This window comes from Agrilus planipennis, unplaced genomic scaffold (genome assembly GCF_000699045.2).
Source record: "Agrilus planipennis isolate EAB-ADULT unplaced genomic scaffold, Apla_2.0 scaffold179, whole genome shotgun sequence".
Classification (NCBI taxonomy): domain Eukaryota; kingdom Metazoa; phylum Arthropoda; class Insecta; order Coleoptera; family Buprestidae; genus Agrilus; species Agrilus planipennis.
This window is the reverse complement of record NW_020438885.1, coordinates 63,640-83,482: the sequence shown is the minus strand read 5'-3', so window position 1 is coordinate 83,482 and position 19,843 is coordinate 63,640. Positions and strand designations below refer to the sequence as shown.

General features: G+C 36.6%; 1 protein-coding gene across 3 annotated transcripts in view; it reads left to right on the top strand.

Moving 5' to 3' along the window:
• The window catches only part of LOC108740544 (zinc finger protein basonuclin-2), a 120,198-nt gene that overhangs the window by 41,920 nt on the left and 58,435 nt on the right, over nt 1-19,843 (top strand). For all 3 annotated transcript variants that reach the window (XM_025981613.1, XM_025981612.1, XM_025981611.1), the window contains one exon: nt 10,580-10,682. In XM_025981613.1, coding sequence (XP_025837398.1) covers nt 10,580-10,682 — 103 coding nt within the window. The remainder of the gene's footprint in view (nt 1-10,579; nt 10,683-19,843) is intronic.

Sequence of the window (19,843 nt, the reverse complement as noted above, 5' to 3'; positions counted from 1 at the left end):
CAGTTAATGTGGTACACGTGTAAAATAGCTTTGTTCTTAATTGTGAAGAAGCAATTAGTTGTAGCGGAAAAAACGAAAGCGCTGTCTCCGGCTTTATTGCATCTAATCTGTGACTTTCGACTTAAAGGGCGGCAATGCTGCAGAAAGAAAAAAGCCCGCTCCGCCCACAACATAATTGCTTCTTAGTAAGCGATCAACCTGACGAGTTAGAGTATATGCTTTTTAGCTATCCTGGCTCAGCGGTCATCGCACAGGGGTGTGCACGACCGATGATGATACGATGCAGGCTGCTGCTGATCCTGCTGCCGTCGCTCTTCGTGCCACCACACCGCCTCAACATCCTCAAGACGATTTAAATTTGTCTTCTTTGTTCTTTTTCTTTTCCACATACATATGAACCGTACATACACACATACACGCATTAAAATTACATCCACTATGTCAACCCCCTCCTACGAAATGTATTCGCAATTTCTGCATGATTATACACGCAGTTCGTCGTTTGTTTATTTTTAAACGTTAAATGGGTAATTAGTATCAATTAGCTATTGCTTAACGAACTGCAGTTTTTTACAAACTACCTTTTAAATGTCGAAATACCCGGTATTCGGCTCGAAGGACCTCCGCAAATTCGCATAACTATGAATTAAACTCATTCTCGATTATAGATAATCTAAAAGAGCACAAGTTTATTTCTTTTTGTTTTTATGAGAACGAATCGCAAAAAGTAAATGGGGTTATTTTAAAATCAAGGAAGAAAAAAATGCAAGTCAATATAGGTAATATTGGAGAATTTCGAAGTAGTTAATTACTTTTGCAACATTCGTAATTGCTTTGGTTATTTGTATAAGAGGAGTCGATGTCGACTTCGTATTTCCAACAGTTAACAATCTCTTTTCTGTTGTGTATCGACTGGTTTTCGACGACAAAGGTGTTGAAGAATGGTGCTAGAAAATACCTGTCCTAAATGTCTTCACACTTTAATGATTCCACCTCGGTTTTCGGTCGCCTTTAAAAATTGTTCCCTGGCGCTGACTTGCTGCCGTAAAAATGAGGTAGTTTCTATCGGACCGATATTAATTTTAGTAATTTGACAAGGCTAGCGGCGGCTCTTCACTTCTCGAAAGAATGAGGAGGAATCATGTGCCGCAGTGACAATCTTTGATAGAGGATTTAGCTCCGTCATTGACTTGATTAGGACGGATCCAGCCGTCCTCATCAGATCCCAACCGTGACTCTGCAAAATTGCACCGTCTACCACCGCACTCATCTTTTATATTCTGCTCCGGTTGCCAAGATATCTATCCATCCATCCTTTCAAGAAATCGTCTAAAGCCCCCCTTTTAGTGTTTTGTTTATTTGCCCATGTTTAGGCGACATTGTTAAGGCTCGTGCAACCGCGTTCCACTTGTCAACTGCTTACGCCATATGAAAAACGACCAAATTCGTATTCACTCATACACCATTTGCGATACCCGAACCCTAATCAATATCCTTCTTAAATCGTAACAATGTTGACATCAAAATCCAACAATTTAATTAAATAAACATGATATTCCTTCAATCTCTCCTGTTTAATCCTTTAGTGGAAATATGAAGATGTCAAATTTAATCTCTATTTTTATGGTATTCTTTTTCGTCGTATTATTAGAACGTGCTAAGTCTGAATATTTGTTACCAAATTAGAGAATTATTCTGATTTATGTAATATAAAGATTGGCAAATTGGATTTTTCGAAAAACCAAAGAATGATCTTGCACTGACATCACTGATCCCATTTCCAGAAGACATTTTTTTATAATGACAATTTTGGCGTTCAGCGTATTTCACAGTCAAACCTAATTATGTTTTAATCAAGCACCAGCAAGAACAATTTTAAAGTTCTCTTTTCTTGCAACGCTAGCTTGATATAGCATTAAATTTTACAACTCAACCTCTTCGAGAAGGCGTAACGTTACCGACCACAAATCAAAGATGCAGTGGCACTTTTTATAACTTGTTTCTTGCAACTTTACAGGGCCGGATTTCGCAGATAATCCACCTCACCGGTACCCGTACCGTCGTCAGATTTTAAAGATTTTTCGGTATTTGCAATCTTAGTTAAGTATCGTTGTCAGTTTTTGAGCTTTGGTCGTCGTTCCGAGTTTTCTGGTCTGAAAGGTTCGTCGTCACGCTTGGACGATATCTTAGGGAGTTTTTCTCCCTAGGGTGGTAATTGAAAGTCTTTAACGTGTGGGTACTTGTGCTAGCGAAAAATTGATTGTTTTTCCACAAACTGTAAGATAGAGCTAATGCTGGTGGCTGGTGGGCGAGCAGTCTCTCCGTGGGAAGCCGAAGGGTCTCCTTTTAGGAATTGTGGAATTGGATAGGTGGTGCCTAGAAAGAGATGGATAAAACAGACGAAATGGAGACAAAATAAAAATGTAAACAGCACTTTCATTAATGATCTAAGGGTACCATAGAATAACTTGGACCAGGATAGATGGACCCGGAATCGAACCAGTGTCCTTTCGAATGCTAAATTATGATGTAGACCTCTAACTCACGCCGCCTAGTGAGTATGGGTGACCAAATGAAATAATAAAGGGAATTTTTGAACTCATGAGTATGAATAATCCATTCCAGCGATTTCCAGCGATCAACTACGTCATCCAGGAAAATAAAATAATTGAACATATTAAATAGGAAATGTCAATCTACAAAAGGACGTGAATTTATTCTTAACGAGTGGTTTATTTTTAATTAGGTATAATGGATGATGCTGCAGCGTTTTAAAGGAAAATTAAGGCTTTGAGAAGGTGGGTTTTGAAAGTTTTCGAATGCGGTCCTGTGTAGGTGTCGAAGATGCTTTAGGACAGCCAATCGTTTGCGTCATTGGTATAAGCTAACTAACTACTATACGGCGTATTTATTGCCGCCGCAGTGTTCGCTATGCGGTCTCAGATAAAGGCGATGTTCTTTTAAAACGAATCTAGTTAAGCCATTCCCACACAGGCCGTATTTAATTTTAAATATTGTTCAATATTTTACGACGGTTGACCCGGCTTATGTAGATGTTTCTACAATTGTATACGAGCAAGACAATGAGCCACATATTTTGTCCTGCGACCGTTGTTGTGATTCCTTAGGGCGAATATATTCGCGTGCTTTGCTGCAATAAACATGGTTTTGTTTTGCAAACGATACCGCCAACAAACGTCCGTCTATCCAGTCCGTTACAATAACCGACGCTGTATCGGTTACGTAGTTTTCTGTTCTTCTTCATCTTCTTCTTCTTCTTCCTCCTTTTTTTTTTTCTCCCGAAGAGGTGCCGCTACGACATTTTTCCTTTGCACGAATTGCATGTACAACATTGAACTTCTATAACGCCCTAGACACGAGTCAGTTACAAAACTTTACAAAAAGTTCACTGTTTATTACTCTACTTCTTATATTTCTGTTACAAGATCCTCCCTACCGAGCGGCATGGCCTAGAGGTTTAGATCGTTGCTTAGCGTTCTAGAGGACACCGGTTCGATTCCGGGTGCGTCTGCCCTAGTTCAAGTTTTTCTGTGGTTTCTTTGAATCACTTGGGCGAATCCTTCTGTGTTCATCAATGTTTTGACGTCTCTTAATTTGCCAATATTCGGTCGTATATAGTCATAGATAGGATGTGTGCACCGGTGGGATTAGGCTATAGGGAGAGAGAGGGTTATCTGAATGTGCTTAATAAGAATCCAGTTTTGTACCAGTTTGGTTTTTCCCCTTAAAGTCAAGCCCTAACGAGTCATGTTCCTTGGGAATAACAAAGGATAATTGATTGTATCTTTTCTGGAAATAACAAAAATTTATTTACGGAAGTAACAAATTTAGAAAATATAAATTAAAACCAAAATATATTTGTTGGGAATGAACTGTTATGGTAAATAAAGTGAAAAAGTAAGTGGTTGATGACGTTAATGGGTGAACGCATAAGCGGGAAATGTGGTGCACAAAGCATCGCATAGCTCTTCAGAGCTTGATTCAGACGGGAGGGTTTTGCGGGCAGTGGATGCGGCGTTCGTGGTCGTTTATAAACATCTTTCTTGTCGAAATGCAAATCAGACAGCTCGGCTGTATTTTGATTGATTTTTAACAAGATTGATTATTCTCCGCCGGCGTGCATTGTCCAGGTTTCTTACATTATCCACCCAACCTACAATCACTATCTGTTTTAGAAAACGCTTTTGGGGGCTTCGAAGAAGCATCACATGTTTCGCTCGCATCCATCTGAAACCGCTTCGCCAGATAACTGAGACACTTTATCTTTACTTGTCAAATCGTTCTCATTTACATAAAAGTCGTCCATTTTTATAAAAATTGCTTACTCTGCAACCGAATATATATACTTATACGTATGTGCATGCATATATCTACGAATCGATTCTGTAACGACTAACTCGTCTAATATACTCCATCACTATGCTCTAATAACTTCTAAACATTCATCATCATCATCATAAGATCGTCAGTCCTAAGACTGGTTGGACACGTACCTCCACTCTTTTCTTAAGCTAATCTTCGCATTTCCTTAAAACTAGAACAACCCACATCCTTAACTATTTGCGAACAGTAATCTAATCTAAGTCTACCTCTACCCCTCCTAACTCCTGTTTCTGCCTCTAATGTATCTCTGACTAGATCTTCAGGTCTGAGAAGGTGTCCTACTAACCTATCTCGTCTCCTATTCCTGGCAGTTTTATCAATTAACCGGACTAATTCCCATGTCAAATAGTGAGAAAATAAAAAAAGTAAATGAAATATTGCATTATTAATTAATATGTGACATTTGTTGATTTGTTTTAATATGATAAGTTTTCATCGTGTGCTTTTTTCGTTTACGGTTGGAAGACTTTTCTGTGTAACCATCTGCTTGCGGCTGTTTCGGTTCTATAAGAAAACCAGTGAAAATATTATGCGGTTTTATAGTTCATTATTTTCCTGCCAGGCATGACTTCGGGTATGTAATGGTGCTAATGTAACAAAACAACGCAAATAAATTACGTGGTGTCGCCTGCGAGCCACTTCTTCCTATCCGCATCATATGCTTTTCGGTTACGTTGCGAAAGATGTTACGTATTTTACTGGTACATCCCAGGGCAACGATATTTTTATTTAGGGCTTGTTTTTTTGCAGCCCGTGCCATTTTTCTGATATACAACACACATATAATACACCGCCACCCTTATAAATTTTAATTTCTGATATTGCTCACTTCTCTCCTCCTGCAGCCCGTTTTCGAACGAAAGCGCTTGCTTTCAGGGGATGACACACGCAAACTGCTTTTATTATTGCCTATTAGGCGGCTACATCCTGTGTATTATATTTGCTAGAATTTACGGATAATGTGGTTAGAAAATTGTTACGAGCTAACTCGTTTGCTTTCTTTCCCTTTTTCTAATATTTACAGGTATATAAATTTATTCTATTTAAACCAGCGGGTAATTATTTTACATTACGATTACGATATAATAACAATCTTTTGTTAATTTGTTTCACGGCTCAATAATTGCCGTTTACTTCTAACCACTTTTTGTACCAGCTTCTTTAACCCTTTTGGCGTAGAAGTTCGTAGTCTGGAAATTGAACCAGTTCAGACTGGCGGTTTTGAGGTCCTCATCGTTCTCAAAACGTCATTCGGTAAATTACTGCTTGAAGTGCAAGAGGAAATAGTAGTTCGATGGTCGGGACTTTAAAGTGGGTGGTTCAAAGATTTCCAACGAAAATCTTGGATCTTCTCCTATCAGCTCAGTTTTAGTATATAGTCATCTTTTTCAGAGTCTAGTACAGACATTGTCTGAATATTTTCGGTTTTGCTGAAGTTGAACGACATTACTACTTTGACTCTTGTTTGGTTTCTGATGGGGTTGTTGTCGTATGATCTGGGAAGACCAAGTTATCCCCGTCTTCTCAATAGCGATCTAAAAACATCCATCCGTTTATCATTCATTGGTCTCTACTTTGGTCAGTGAGCTTTTTCGGTACTCACTTTGCAGAAAACTCATGATTCCAAGCTTTTCTGTAACGATCTCGAAAATGTTGGTGCGTCCAACATGAGGAAAATCATTGTCAAAGGCACTAATTGTCAATCGCCGAGCAGATAGGTGGTTTTGGTCCACCTTCTGAACGAGTTCATCGGAGCCTATCAGTCAGCTTTTTGTCATAGACATTAGTGGAGTTATTGGTTAATTTGTGACAACATTGTCTAGCCTTTTCTTCATTCATTACAGTTGATCCATAAACGAGGCACAATTCCATGGGAGTTTCAACTGGTGATGGTCGTTCTGCACACAAAAAACTTTGGAAACGACCGTTAGTTTAGAAATGCGCCACGTACGATTGGATGTATATTTATTTGATTTGTTTTTAGCACCCTCTTTTCGTATATGAAATTGACGACAGTACCTATACAATAAAAATGAATATAATGAAGAGTTTATATCTGTAAGACGGATGGACTTTTCGATGTGTTGTCAAAGCTGTCACGGTCTCTATTATTCGGTTCGACGGCAGCTGTTAAGTTTATCGTGAATTACATTATTTGATATCGTGACAATCACCATTTAGTGTTGATTCTGCATAGGCGCGCCCCATTCTTTCTGATTAACGAATTGCCATCTAAGAAAAAATGCTTTACCGGTTTTGGTTCCGGTACACGGCTGTCATTTCCGCCTTGTTTCATGTCACACCGTATTACATGGCTCTTAATGTTCGTGCTTTTATGGGAATTGCAACGTGGACGTGATTCATTATTAGGCGCGTCTAGCCACTTCGAAAATGGTGGCTAATAGACAACGTGCATTTCGCCAATGCATCATCAACAACATCGTCGTGTACACTTGCACTTTGCGCTTTATCTACCTCTTCAAATCACCAACCATATGCCACTGTAACACGTTCTCATACGTACCTAACAATCAATACCATCAGCGGCACTCCGATATTGATCACTTCTCCACAACGGTCAAAAATAATTCGTTGATGGAATTTAGAAGTCGTTCTTTTCGATTTAAGTCTTTTCTCTACTGGAAATGTTTCTCTTTTAGAAAAGTCTGAAGATAAATCACAAAATTTTGATATTCTACGTAACAATGACTTTGTACAGGTCTGGAAATCAAGTACGTATTTCTTTATATATTTAAGTCTTCATATTTCTGCGAAATCAATATAGAAATCACAAAAGATAAAAATTAATAAGAAGCTAAGATTATTATATTTTATCGTAGATTTTAAGGAAAAATTGCCATAAAAGCTTGAGATGTTTGATGTTGTAGAGAAATTCGTGAAAAGGCTAAGACTCTTAAGGGTTTGTTTGATAGGATTTTAGTAAGTTTGAGGAAGGAATCTTTCAGCCAACGTTCTTCTGGCTTCTTTGGTTGATATCCTCAAGGAACGTGGCGAAAGTGTAGACTCCTTCTCTGCATCCATCAGGGCTGACTTAATTTCAGTTGAGCACAGTTGTTGAATTTTCTTAGTAGTTAAACACCAGAATACAACCAAACTTTCTCAATATTGTGTAGAGATTTGGACTTTTGTGATCAGTCAGTGTAAAAGGTGTTTAAAAATGAAAATTTACAAGATTGCTTGAAAGGAATTAGCAATAAAGGTAATGGAGAAAAGTAAATGAGTCGTGGCTGGTATGCGAAGCGGACAGATTGGTCGCTTAATTATATTGCAGTTAGTCAAAAGGAATTGTAGGTACACGGTGGGTGAGGACTGAGGAGATGTGGTGAACCGCGACACCATAAAGTAAAGTGTTCGACGTCCAAACATCTTTATGATGTCGTTATGGAGAGCGTCAACCAGGGCAGTTCATCAACGTGCGCCGATGCACAGGTTATAACCGCACACCGTCCATCAAGTTCTTCGGCATCCCATAAATAGCTACGCCGCAGGGTACCCATCCTGCTTTATGCCTCCATGTTCGATAGAGACATTATACTACTCATATATTTGTTTAATCGCCTCATATACTTACAATCGACATCTTACGATACCGGCCGGTATCTTTTTGAACTTTTTTAACGGTGTCCCCCCCCCTTTTGGCGCGTTCACCCTCTTCGTACGTAATACAAACTTGAAATTGTCGGTCTCCTTATTATCGCCATCATTAGTGCTCCTTGTAACTACCTTCCACGTAATGACCGTACTATTTCCTCTATTCGTATTTCACTCAAAATTAATATCACGTCTGTAAGTCTTCTTTTATAATGTTATTAGCCACAAATCTTATTGCAGAAATAAAACTGAACAAACGGGGTTTAAAATCGCCCTCCGTACAACAAATTACGTTAAAAATTCCACCCAATCAAAATTACTCGATGTAATTCCATAAATCCTGATCATATTTTCTTCGAAAGCTGTTAGCTTTGAAGGATCTTCTTGTGTCTAGAACAAAAATGAACCTCTGTACTAGAAACTGTGAACCATGAACGGCCAAAAAGGCTTCATACGTACGTGTCACTCGCCTCCCTGTCCCCTACATATCGACTTAGTGTTTCACTTCTCCGAATTTGCTTCCTATCGCCGTTTCAGTTCAAGAATGGCATTTGATCGAAATGAATTTGACAAACTTCGAATTGCGAGTGTTTTGGACGCGTTGGGGTACAAATAAAGATACATTAGGTATTTGTGTGTTTTGCGGTATATCATGTACACCTCCACCATAACACCATTAGAGGGCATACGACAGTGAATCGCATTGAAGCTTACGGTTTATACGCGGATTCCGAGATCGTTAGTCTGATGTGTATTAATGGATTAATGCAGTATTGAACTGTCAACACTCACCTCGCCTCACTCAACGTCATCCAATCGCGATGGCATATCGATTGCACGCCATTTTCCAACAAACTTCAAAATTACCCACGCGTATGCTATAGGAAATTCGCTTTCCTTCTACTAAACATACACACACACACCTGTGTCTACAGTTACGTCAAAGAAAAACTACGACTACACCATTCAAGTCATTCTTGTAAATTAAGAGACTTTATGTGTTGATAATAAAACCTATATCGTCCTCTAGGTGATATTTTCGGCTAGTTACCCATACCTGTGAAATATGTCCCAAAACTCCCAAAATCTTTTGAATTAATCATAACAAAAGCTTTAAATTGTATCTATTGGATTTGTATTACTTAATGATTTATAAATATGGAAAGGTAGCTGAAGGTATTTGTACGAATTTTCCTGTATCACTTCGCCTTTTCCAAGAGATAATGCCACCCTTTAATGATTGCTTGTAACTGAATATATTTGCATCTTTATTAGGCGTAAGCTACGGATTAAATATGTGCAATTTTTTATTGGCCTTTAGATACGTGTAAAGACAATATCATTAGAAGATGCAGGAAAACGTTCCGTTGACGCCGGGGTGACACTGCCCCTTCGCCGAGGGTTCAATATTTTCTAGGCGATAAAAGTTCACGCTTCTTAAAATCCACGTTGAAAATATTCAAATTGGCCGTTTTTAGAGTTCCCAGGGGAGCCATTGAGGTTGACGCCAATTTTCCTGACATGAAACAATGAGACTGGGACCAAGAGGATCTAAGCCGTCCTCCAGAGACTTTCTTATTTCTTGAACGCTCCGCTGGAGGTTTAAATTAAATGAACGAATTTTTTACATGCATCACAAGCTACCATTCATATTATACATATTTTTTCCTATATTTTACTCTTTTTTTAATCTGTTTTCGAAATCGTCATTGATATTCCTGCTCGAGACTAATAATAGTCCTGTCAAGATGAATACTCCCACAAGACTATTCTAAAACTTTACGCGCCATGCGTTAGTAAACGAAATCGTAACAAAATTACCTTTAATACGATATGTCATAATCATCATTATCATAAGGTCGTCAGTCCTAAGACTGGTTGCACACGTACCTCCACTCTTTCCTATCCTGAGCTAATCTTCGCGTTTCCCTAAAACTAGAACAACCTGTATCCTTAACTATTTGCGAACAGTAATTTTGCCTCTCTTAGCTTCCGTTTCTGCCTCTAATGTATCTCTGACTAGACCTTCATGCCTGAGAAGGTGTCCTACCAACCTATCTCGCCTATTTTTTATTGACTTCCATAGAGTCCTCTGTTCTCTTACTCTTTCTAATACCTCTCCATTACTAACCTTCTCTATCCACGGTATCATCATCATTCGCCTGTAACACCACATTTCGAACGCTTCTAACCTTTTCTTTCTCGCCGTGTCCACTGTACATGTTTCGCACCCGTTCAATGCCGTGCTCTAAACATACTCCTTTAACAATCTTTTTCGAATTTTTAAATTAAGCGTTCGCGAGCATATAAGTGACTTTTTATTGAAGGCGACTCGACCCTGCGCTATCCTCTGCTTTATATTCCTACTACTCCTTCCGTCCTGACTTATATGACTTCCTAGATACCTAAAATCGGCCACTTCCTCAAACTTTTCGTCTCCTATCTTTATTTTCGGTTATAATGTACTTTCGGTAAATTGTTGATTGAAATACTTAATGGCCTGAAAGTAAACGGTGCGTTACAACCGAAGTATACCTTGTTATTAGTGTTTCTTTTGTTTCAGGCAATACGTTGTACTGTTCCTAGTTGTAATTGTGATGGCTTCGTTCCAGGAAAAAAGCACCTGCGGTACTGCGAGTCCTGTAAGCACGGCTGGGTTCCTCACGGTGAGTGTTTTAAAAAAGCCTTAAAATTAACGCCCGTTTAATACCCAGTAACGAAACATTTTTATTTCAAACATCAAATTAACGAGTTTTTCTAGAACAAATACGAGCAAGCATTTCAGACATTTATATGGTCGGACTGGCTTCAGAATAGATTCTTTGTTTATATCCGAAAAGAACGTCTATCAACTTTGCATAAACACTATGTAGTTTTGCGTCACAAAATTCTTTATTTCTAATGTAGAACCCAATCAAAATACGTACGTATTTAAGATCAATTCGCTGTTGAGGTTTCGTCCGATCTCAGAGCCTAAAATGCTTTACAGTATCTGTATTACCAAAGTTGCGCGATTTTTATAGTATGATTGATGATGGTGGACAATTCTGGCGATAAAGTAAGAGACTTGAAGTGAAAATAACTACTATTTAGTGATGCAAATTTTGGGTTCCAAGGGTACAGCTGATTTGTGGTACCTACTTTATTCTAAAATTACTGTGTCACAGCATTTATGTAAGAGGCCCGGTTTTAATGGCATTCAATCTATAATTGACCTTTGTTGCCACAACACCGGCTAAATAACGACGGTGTCAAGTCTGGAGGAGGCTGATCCTCCTACAGCGGACTCGTGCATTTTGGGGTAGTATCAACTGCGCCAACACCTATAAAAATATTAATACTGCGTATCTTTTTACTATACACAAAAAATACCGACATGTAAGAATTTTTGTTTTTAATTTTTGTTATTCAAAGTATCATAAAACAAAGTAGTACAGATTGAAAAAGGAAAATTAATTGAGCTTCTATTATTAATCCATATATGGTAGATGATCATTTCTGTATAATTATGAAGTTCTTATCATCAAGTACAAAACCCCTGTTAAACTATGAAATACAAAGTATAGCGATGACATATTATTAGCAAAAATAGTTGTTTTAATATTGTTTCTATTTTAATTAAAGAAAATATTTTCCGTAATTAATTTGAGTTCGCTGAAAGTATAGCAAAAAAATAATTTTTTCGTGAAGCCGGCGCAGTTGTGGAATGGCTATCCTGTACCACAAAAGAATGACTAGCCGCGGGCGCTTCTACTCTAAATCATGTCACCCCTTTGCATATTTCGCTGAGGGCCACCACTATAATCATCTGTCGCCGAATTTATTTTATGATGACATTTTTTTATATCCACTGCAATTTACCCCTGTTCCTAGAACACGCAGCCTTTCAGGACACGTCTGGCTTACGAGATGAAATAAGTTAATTAAAACAACAGCTGAATTTTCTAGTCCTTTACAACTTAAATGTTCGCATATGACGGAGACTAGCTGTCCTTTATCCTATTTCGACCTTATAGCGCCTGATTTTTAACGAATTTTGTCTTACAAATCGATTATGAATATGTAAAAAAATCAGGAAAAACACGTACGCGTGAGCCGTGTAGACGATCGTCCTGCAGTTTTTACTACACCTCTCGCCTTCACTACGGCATTCTAATAAATTACCTACCTATATCTGAGACCTACCAGAAATGATCTAAAATAGAGACAAATGGAAATTAGTAGACAAAATCACTAATGAAATAAAATTATTCATCAATTTATAAGAAACCTATAGAAATTAAATTGCTTCTGGAACCATGATTTATTTTAAAGTAAAGGTGACGAAGGGGTTGATACCTACTTCTTCCCTTCGGTCATTGTTACAGCAAAATTAAAAGCCTCAATAAAAAACGATCTAATTTACCCTTAAACTTATGTTCTACTACTCATATTTTAAATACAAAAGAAACGTTCAAATATTCAAGAATAATAGTACATAAGGGTCTTTTTTTAGCTAAAAAAGATACTTTTGATTTGGTTTTAAGCCGTCTACAAATAAGTACTTTTAGTATTTAATGATCTGGTGTTTGCATTCAGGATTAGCGTAATTAAGACGCTCCAGTGGGTCCGTTTTCAACTCATTCCGGAGCCATTACACGCTAACAGACTTTCTCCTGTTCCTGTACTTCCCCGTTAAATATTTGTCGTCGTGATACGACTAACCACTCGTCGTATTCGCCGCAAATTAGACCGCACGTTTTATCTTATTAACCGCACTCATTGTTTCAACATTTATTCAAGCAAATTTCATTTTATAATCTCCCGAATCATTTAATCCTATTTGTGTTTGCCGCAGTTACAAGTTTTTGAAATGTTTAGCTATCACTTACTGGTCCCAACTCAATTTTGAAAGAACCCCACATTAAAATTAAACTCTAATCAAAAGTTTTGTTTCGTCAAGAAGATTTAGACTTTACCACTAAATGTCTGGAATATTGGTTGAATATAGACCAAGGCAGTAATCCAGACCGTAGAACATAGGTATACGTATTTCATTCCATTTTATTAAGTTCCATAGTCCATTTCTGGTGAAAGCTTTAAAAATTTCATTGACTGACTTGAGTCTTCCTCAGGAAGATTTAGACCATCCCAGCACTAAAACTTTTGTTGATACATTTCGTTATGTTCCGTTGTTTATTTTTGGTAAAAGCCTCAAAAATGTTGCTAGTTGTCATTGATTCTTCATCAAAAATATTTAGACTTTACCATCAGTGGCAATTAAGATGAAATTTTTGGATTATTGGTGTCACGAATTACTTGGTAATTTTCGTCGGCAACTGCAACATCTGGTCGAATTGATCAATAATAAGTTATGGGCCATATTTTGCAAAATTTTACTTAACGACGTCGAGCCGTTACAAGGCATTAGAGTAATTAGATCCGCGATCAGAAAGTCGGCATTTAAAACAATTTTCTTGCCGGTAATAAGAAATCCATTAGCGATCCTAGTAGGTACATGCACCACAGACCACAATCTTGAGAGTTTTCAGTAATGAGTAAATTATTAAAGTTCGTTCACTTTCTTGAGAACGTCTTTAAAAATTACATTTAACGATACCATCTTTTCATTAATCAACACTGTACCATTTTTAACGAAACGTCTCACAAAAGAGAGAATACATATATAATAGGACTTGGTTTGAGTTTTAAATAAGGGAGATTATTTATATTAACTGACGTTACATAAGAATTATCATTATAACCGATGCTGCTATAACCAAGTTGTGCTGCTTATCAAAAATAGTTACGTCTACAGAACATAATATCTATAGTACATCTTCATCATCAGTCCTAAAGTTGGTTGGATACATGTGGGAACCCATTTGTTTTTATATATTTTATCTGTTTTTTTTCTTTTGCCCGGTACTGTACATAATTATTTAATCAATTAAATAGCGATACTTGAGTGGAAACGCGGGAGGACGTGAGGACGGCCGGCATTCTGCGCCGATAATCAAATCTGTTGGACGTATCAAAAACAAGCCGGGGACGCGAATTACAAAAGACGTTAAGATTGCACAATGTTGGTTGGGGTGTCGATGTGTTTTTGGTATTGGTTTTTCTTGTAAATCTTTGTAATATTTCAAGTCATCATCTTCGTAACGTAATAATATTTGCTATTGGAAAATATATATATATTCTTTTCCTTCGAAAAGACCCGGTGCAGTTTTTATTTCAACAACCATCAATAAAAATCCTACATACATATCCACTCCTTTCTATCCTGAGCTAATCTTCGTACTTCCCTTAACTATTTGTGAACAGTAATCTGATGTAGGGCTACCCCTACTCCTCTTAACTCCTGTTTCTGTTCCTAATATGTCTCTTCACGCGTGAGAAGGTGTTCTACCAAACTATTTCGCCTATATTTTATTGACTACTGTTTCTATTGCCACATTAATATTACGTCTTTTTGTGTTAAAATAAATTCGTTGATATGGTATGCGGAAACAAAAGTAAAGCTGTGCGGTCTTTGGAATGGTACAAATAGGATTCCATTGTTTTCATGCCATAAAATTGTTTTCTACATACATTAAAATATCGGCAGCGGAGAAAACAAAATTAATGTTGTTCATGTTAGAAGCAGAACGGTCCCTAAATGACGCAACTCGATTGTTTTAATTTAATAAACAGCGGTAGCATAACTCGCAACATTACATTTTAATTTAATTCAAAGCTCGAGCCTTCTAAGCGAAGAACACGTCTAATCCTTCCCTTTCGCCGGTCCCATGTCCCCTTGCTTTAAAGCCCTCGAGACGGAAAAATTGTCAGAGATCTAAATTTAGATAAATGTGGGGCCGAATTGCTTTCACAATTTCACTTACTCACTCCTCAAGTCAATAGAAACATTAACATTTTTCGCTTGACAAGAATTTATCGAAGAAGTATAACAAAAAAGAAATCCTGAAAATGAAGTGAATGTTAAACAAAAATATTAATATGCAAGGGAAGAAAAAGTAGGGAAAGATAGGAAACGAAAAATTAGAAGACGTCCTTGATTTTCGGTATCTATTAGGAAGTCAGATAATTAAGAATGGAAGGAGTAATAGAAATAAAAAACAAAGGATCGAGTGGTCAACAAAAAAAAGTCACTTTTTTGTTCGCGACCGGTTAAGTTAGAAACTCCAAAAAGAGTCGCTATGGAAGTCCATAAGAAATAGGGAAGATAGGTTGGCAGACGCCTTCTCATTATACATGAAGAAATAGAGCCACATCTGAAGTAGAAACAGGAGTTTAAAGGAGTGAAGGTAGGACGAGATTAGACTACTGTTCACAAATAGTTAAGCAAAATACGAGGATTAGTCTAGGATAGGAAATAGTGAAGATTCACGTCAAACCAGATGATGATGATGATGATGATCGTAAAACAAACAGAGATAATAAAAGGGTAATATTTAAAATACCACCAAGAGCTTGGCGTCATTCTGGTCTCAGCGGTCGCCGCTGTAAAAATTAAAAAAGAAATCATTTTTTCGAAAGACTTATCAAAAGATATTGCTTTTTTGTAAAGAATTTCTGTTAATTTTTCCCATGTTGACGTTATGATGATGATGTTAATTAAGTAGAGTAGATATGGAAAGGAAATATTCAAAAAGTGAAAAAAAAAAATAAAGTAGATTTTCTTTAAACCTGTCTAATGTAGGTACCTACCTACATATACATTCTTTTGTAAAAGGTTAAATATATGTAGGTATAAAGTAGAAATGCAAAACGATGTTTTGGAAAACGTCGCACGTAATACTTTGGCAAAAATGTATAAATACAAATTGATACTAAAATCTTTATGGGTCATGGAAGTTGCGTGTTTGGGGCCTTACAATTTATCGAATAATATGCGGTCCGAATTTATATTCGTTTCGAAAACGGTTTACGAGTATCCCGGTTTCATCTATAGTCTAATGCGACCGGTTAGGTGGCCGCTCGGGGCCTTGCTGTCTATGCATAAGATACAATGTCCACGATAGAAATTGCACTTTGGGGACTACCATACTTTGATATGTATGATACAGTGAATGGCCAGCGAATTTTGATTTATCCTTTTTCCACACAACTATACGTACAACCCGCGGCCCTCGCAAATTCTCAATTCGCGTCTTCTCGCCTTTCAGGAATTTTAATGACCTTTTCACGGCTTCGTCTCTGAATTAACAAAATCGTAGCAAAGGTTCTTTTGCAACACCAAACGTACATACATTACTCTTAGCTAAACTAATAAAGTACAAGTAACATCCAATTAGTGATTTTTTGTTAATTAATTCCTGAAATACGTCGTCCTTATTGAAATTTATAACTAGACTACAAACTATTAGTATTTGTTTTCCTATGCATTAAAAGCAATATTCTACGCTTTTTTATACATATTTTGAATAGTATCGTATATTATTTATTATATAAGTATATGTTTGCTTCAAACAGTCGCTCCAAAAGAAGCGTAATTTTACATCAGCATCCAGGATTATGCGTCAACTGACGCAGCCTAATTGCGACAACATCAGAATTGGCTTTTGAATAGTTAATAATTACCGTAGCTTTATTGGCTATATGATGTTTAAATAACGACGTTATTACCTTTTTATTATACACATGACTATTTGTTAACATTAAACTGAAGTGATTATTTCATTACTGTAATGACTTATTAAATTTTCTTAATTACGTCATAAACAGTACACCTGAATTTGTTTCTATCGCAAAGATTGCAGGTTTTAGTTTAGTAATGATACAATGTGAAATAGTGCAAAAAGTACCTACCTACCTATCTACTAAAAACCGATTCTAAAAATTATTGAACTAATAGACAGCAACACTAAAATAATTGATAAAAATAAGTTTTGAATTCAAAATCTTCATATTTATGACTGGTTTATCTAGTTAGAAATATGCACACGAAAAGAAACCTTGATGTAATGCAATTTTCTTTCTGGTAGAATTGACACACAGGTTGCTAATTGAATGCAAAATGGTTTAAAGCTTACAATAACTAATAAACCCTTAATGTTGGAGAATACATAATGTGTATTTTAAAGTAAATCTATTTTTATGTTTCCTGATATCTATGATGCGTGGCGTGCACGATATGCCAGAGCACTATTAAGGCCATACGTGCTAGTCGCACAACTTCGCCGCGAACTATTAAAATTCTTTGTATAGATAGAAACGTGTTAGCTGAAAGCATTCATCCATATTGTCAACGACTCTGTTTTAAACAGGCACAAAATGTAAACAACGGTTAAGGTGTCTTGTACACAACGTCGTAGGCGTCATAAACGATCGGCGCCTTTTTGTTTACAAAAACCGACGCTCGTCCAGGAGATAACAGACCTTAATAAGCGGCAACGTGATGTGAAATTATTATTTTCAGCAAGAAATATCGAATAATTACTCTATTTAGTAGCGATAAGTTAAAAAAAGGGTTAACTGTGGGCTAGATTCGGTTAGGTCGTCATCTTAGCCTAGGAATAAGAAAGACGCTCCATAAGTTTCCACTTTGAATTTATCCTAAATTAAGGGATTAATCTCAATGTACGTTAGGTAGTAATACTTATATCATAATAATAAAAAACTGTTCTGTTTCGCTCATTATTCAACTAGGTCCTAATATTATATGAGAAATATTCAATTGCCTATAACTAGTCGAAAACTGGCAGCGTCTAAATAAACTTGAAAAGTTTACTTTTTTTATTAGCGATTTGTTTAATCGAAATGAGCATATTTGCGTTGTCAAAAATTCATGTCAAAACCTAGTTTTTCCATCATTTTATCTCTTTACAGTTCTTCCATTCGTTTATAGATTGTAAAAAAACAACCAAATTGAAACGTTTCGCGAGCAAAACTTGAAATAAACGTAACCATCTGCAGCAAGTTCGACTGATGCATGAGTGATTGTTTCCTGATCCGTTATGACTCCTCTAAAAATAATTTTCGGATACAGCCAAGCAAAAACATCGCAATGTTATAGGATAGATCGGCGGAATCCGTTCGGGACTTTAACTGATATATGCCTCCCAAAATCATCCAAAATAAGTTTTAAAATTATCATGCCAATCTGGCGTGCAACTAAGTTATTGAACTGGCTTTATCGTAACTAATATTATAAATACAAATGTGTTTTGTTTGTATGTTTGCTTATTACACTTTCCCAGCCTAACTTCTTAACCGATCAACATGAAATTTTGTACACACATTGTCAACGATACAGATAAGGACATAGGGTACCCCTCTTCCAGAAAAAAGGTATTGTTCCCGAGAAAAAATTCTTTTCATCTGGATAAAAAAGAACAGTGTTTACTGTCATTCTACGTAAAGTTTATATGTTTAACTTAGTAAATTAGAAATTTTAGTTTTATCCTCATGATCCTGATTTATCAAATCATTGTATATTTGATGATATTTGACACGTATTTAGGGCATCAACGAAAGATATGCTGTGGGTAAAAACTAGTATATATGTTCTGCAATAGTATATCTAATATAAATAAATGTGTACGTATTAACAATTTCCTCGTTGAGCTTTCTTCTTATTACAATTTACAACGAACAGGAAATTACTAGCCGCTTCTTTGAAAACATGTACATCTTAAAATCAATTAACACTTAGCTAATACAGGAATCTTGAATTTTCATTTACCATTTTCAATTTTTATAATATAGAAACGCGATATTAATTTAAATTATAGCGAGTTGTCTTCGCTGCGGAAATATCTGTCCGTAATTTCAGTCTTGTGAAAACTTTTGATTGGTTCAGTAATTAAGACATAAATTTTAATTGTAAGAGTTATGCCATTAACGCTTTTTGCTTACCCTATCGATTTGCATTCATAATTGCCACCAAGGCGTACTAATTTTGAAACTTCTTAATTATTTGACGCAACCTTTAGTCACTTAAAATTATTGTTATTATACATCGCATCGGTTGAACACGGTTTGTAGTCTGTTTTAAATACGACTACAACTCAAACAAGACACTAATTTCACAGACGACACATCTAAAAAAATTAAATTTAGATAACTTAGCATAGGAAAAGCGCTGGAAATATGAAACAAAAAATAGAGCAGAGAGTTGAATCGTTATTAAATTGGAAATTACAAAGATTATTAAAAGTGTATATTTCGAGTCCGGCACTGTATAAGTGTGAAACGTATAAAGAAAAAGTTGACGGTCTTATAAGGGGATGTTAAAAATAAAATGAAGGTGTAGTAGAAATATTAAAAGAACAAAGGCTACGCTATGGAAATCAATAAGAAGAAGGCGAGATAGGTTGGTAGGACACCTGAGACATGAAGGACTAGTTAAAGACATATTTATTAGAAGTCGGAGTTGAGAGAGGTCAGGGGTATACCTAAATCAAATTAGTGTTATAAGAGTAAGATGCAGCAAAAACCCTTGGTATAAGTCATCCCTATTGGTTTTGATTGATCTTTCCCGATATTATGATCTTTATAAAATAATTCGAAGTGGTCCGTATTCTGTCGAAACTGCCAGACGCGGATCGCGATTTCAATCTTTTTGGATCTCATCAGCGCGTCGCAGGTAGATCCGACAGAACCCAGACCAACTTTTACCTGCTGTCTTAACAGTGCGATTTAAAATATACTACAAATGGCGCGGTAAACGCCATCTGTAGCACGATGCTACATTTTAGGATTACGTATGCTCCAACAAGGTCCACCTGTGTGGATATCTACTTGCTGAAAACGAATCCCGGCGTAGCCAACCTCAACGTGATAGGCACGTTAGCTTAATCCAATAAAATAATTTGAAGTGGTCCGTATTTTTTGAGGTTGG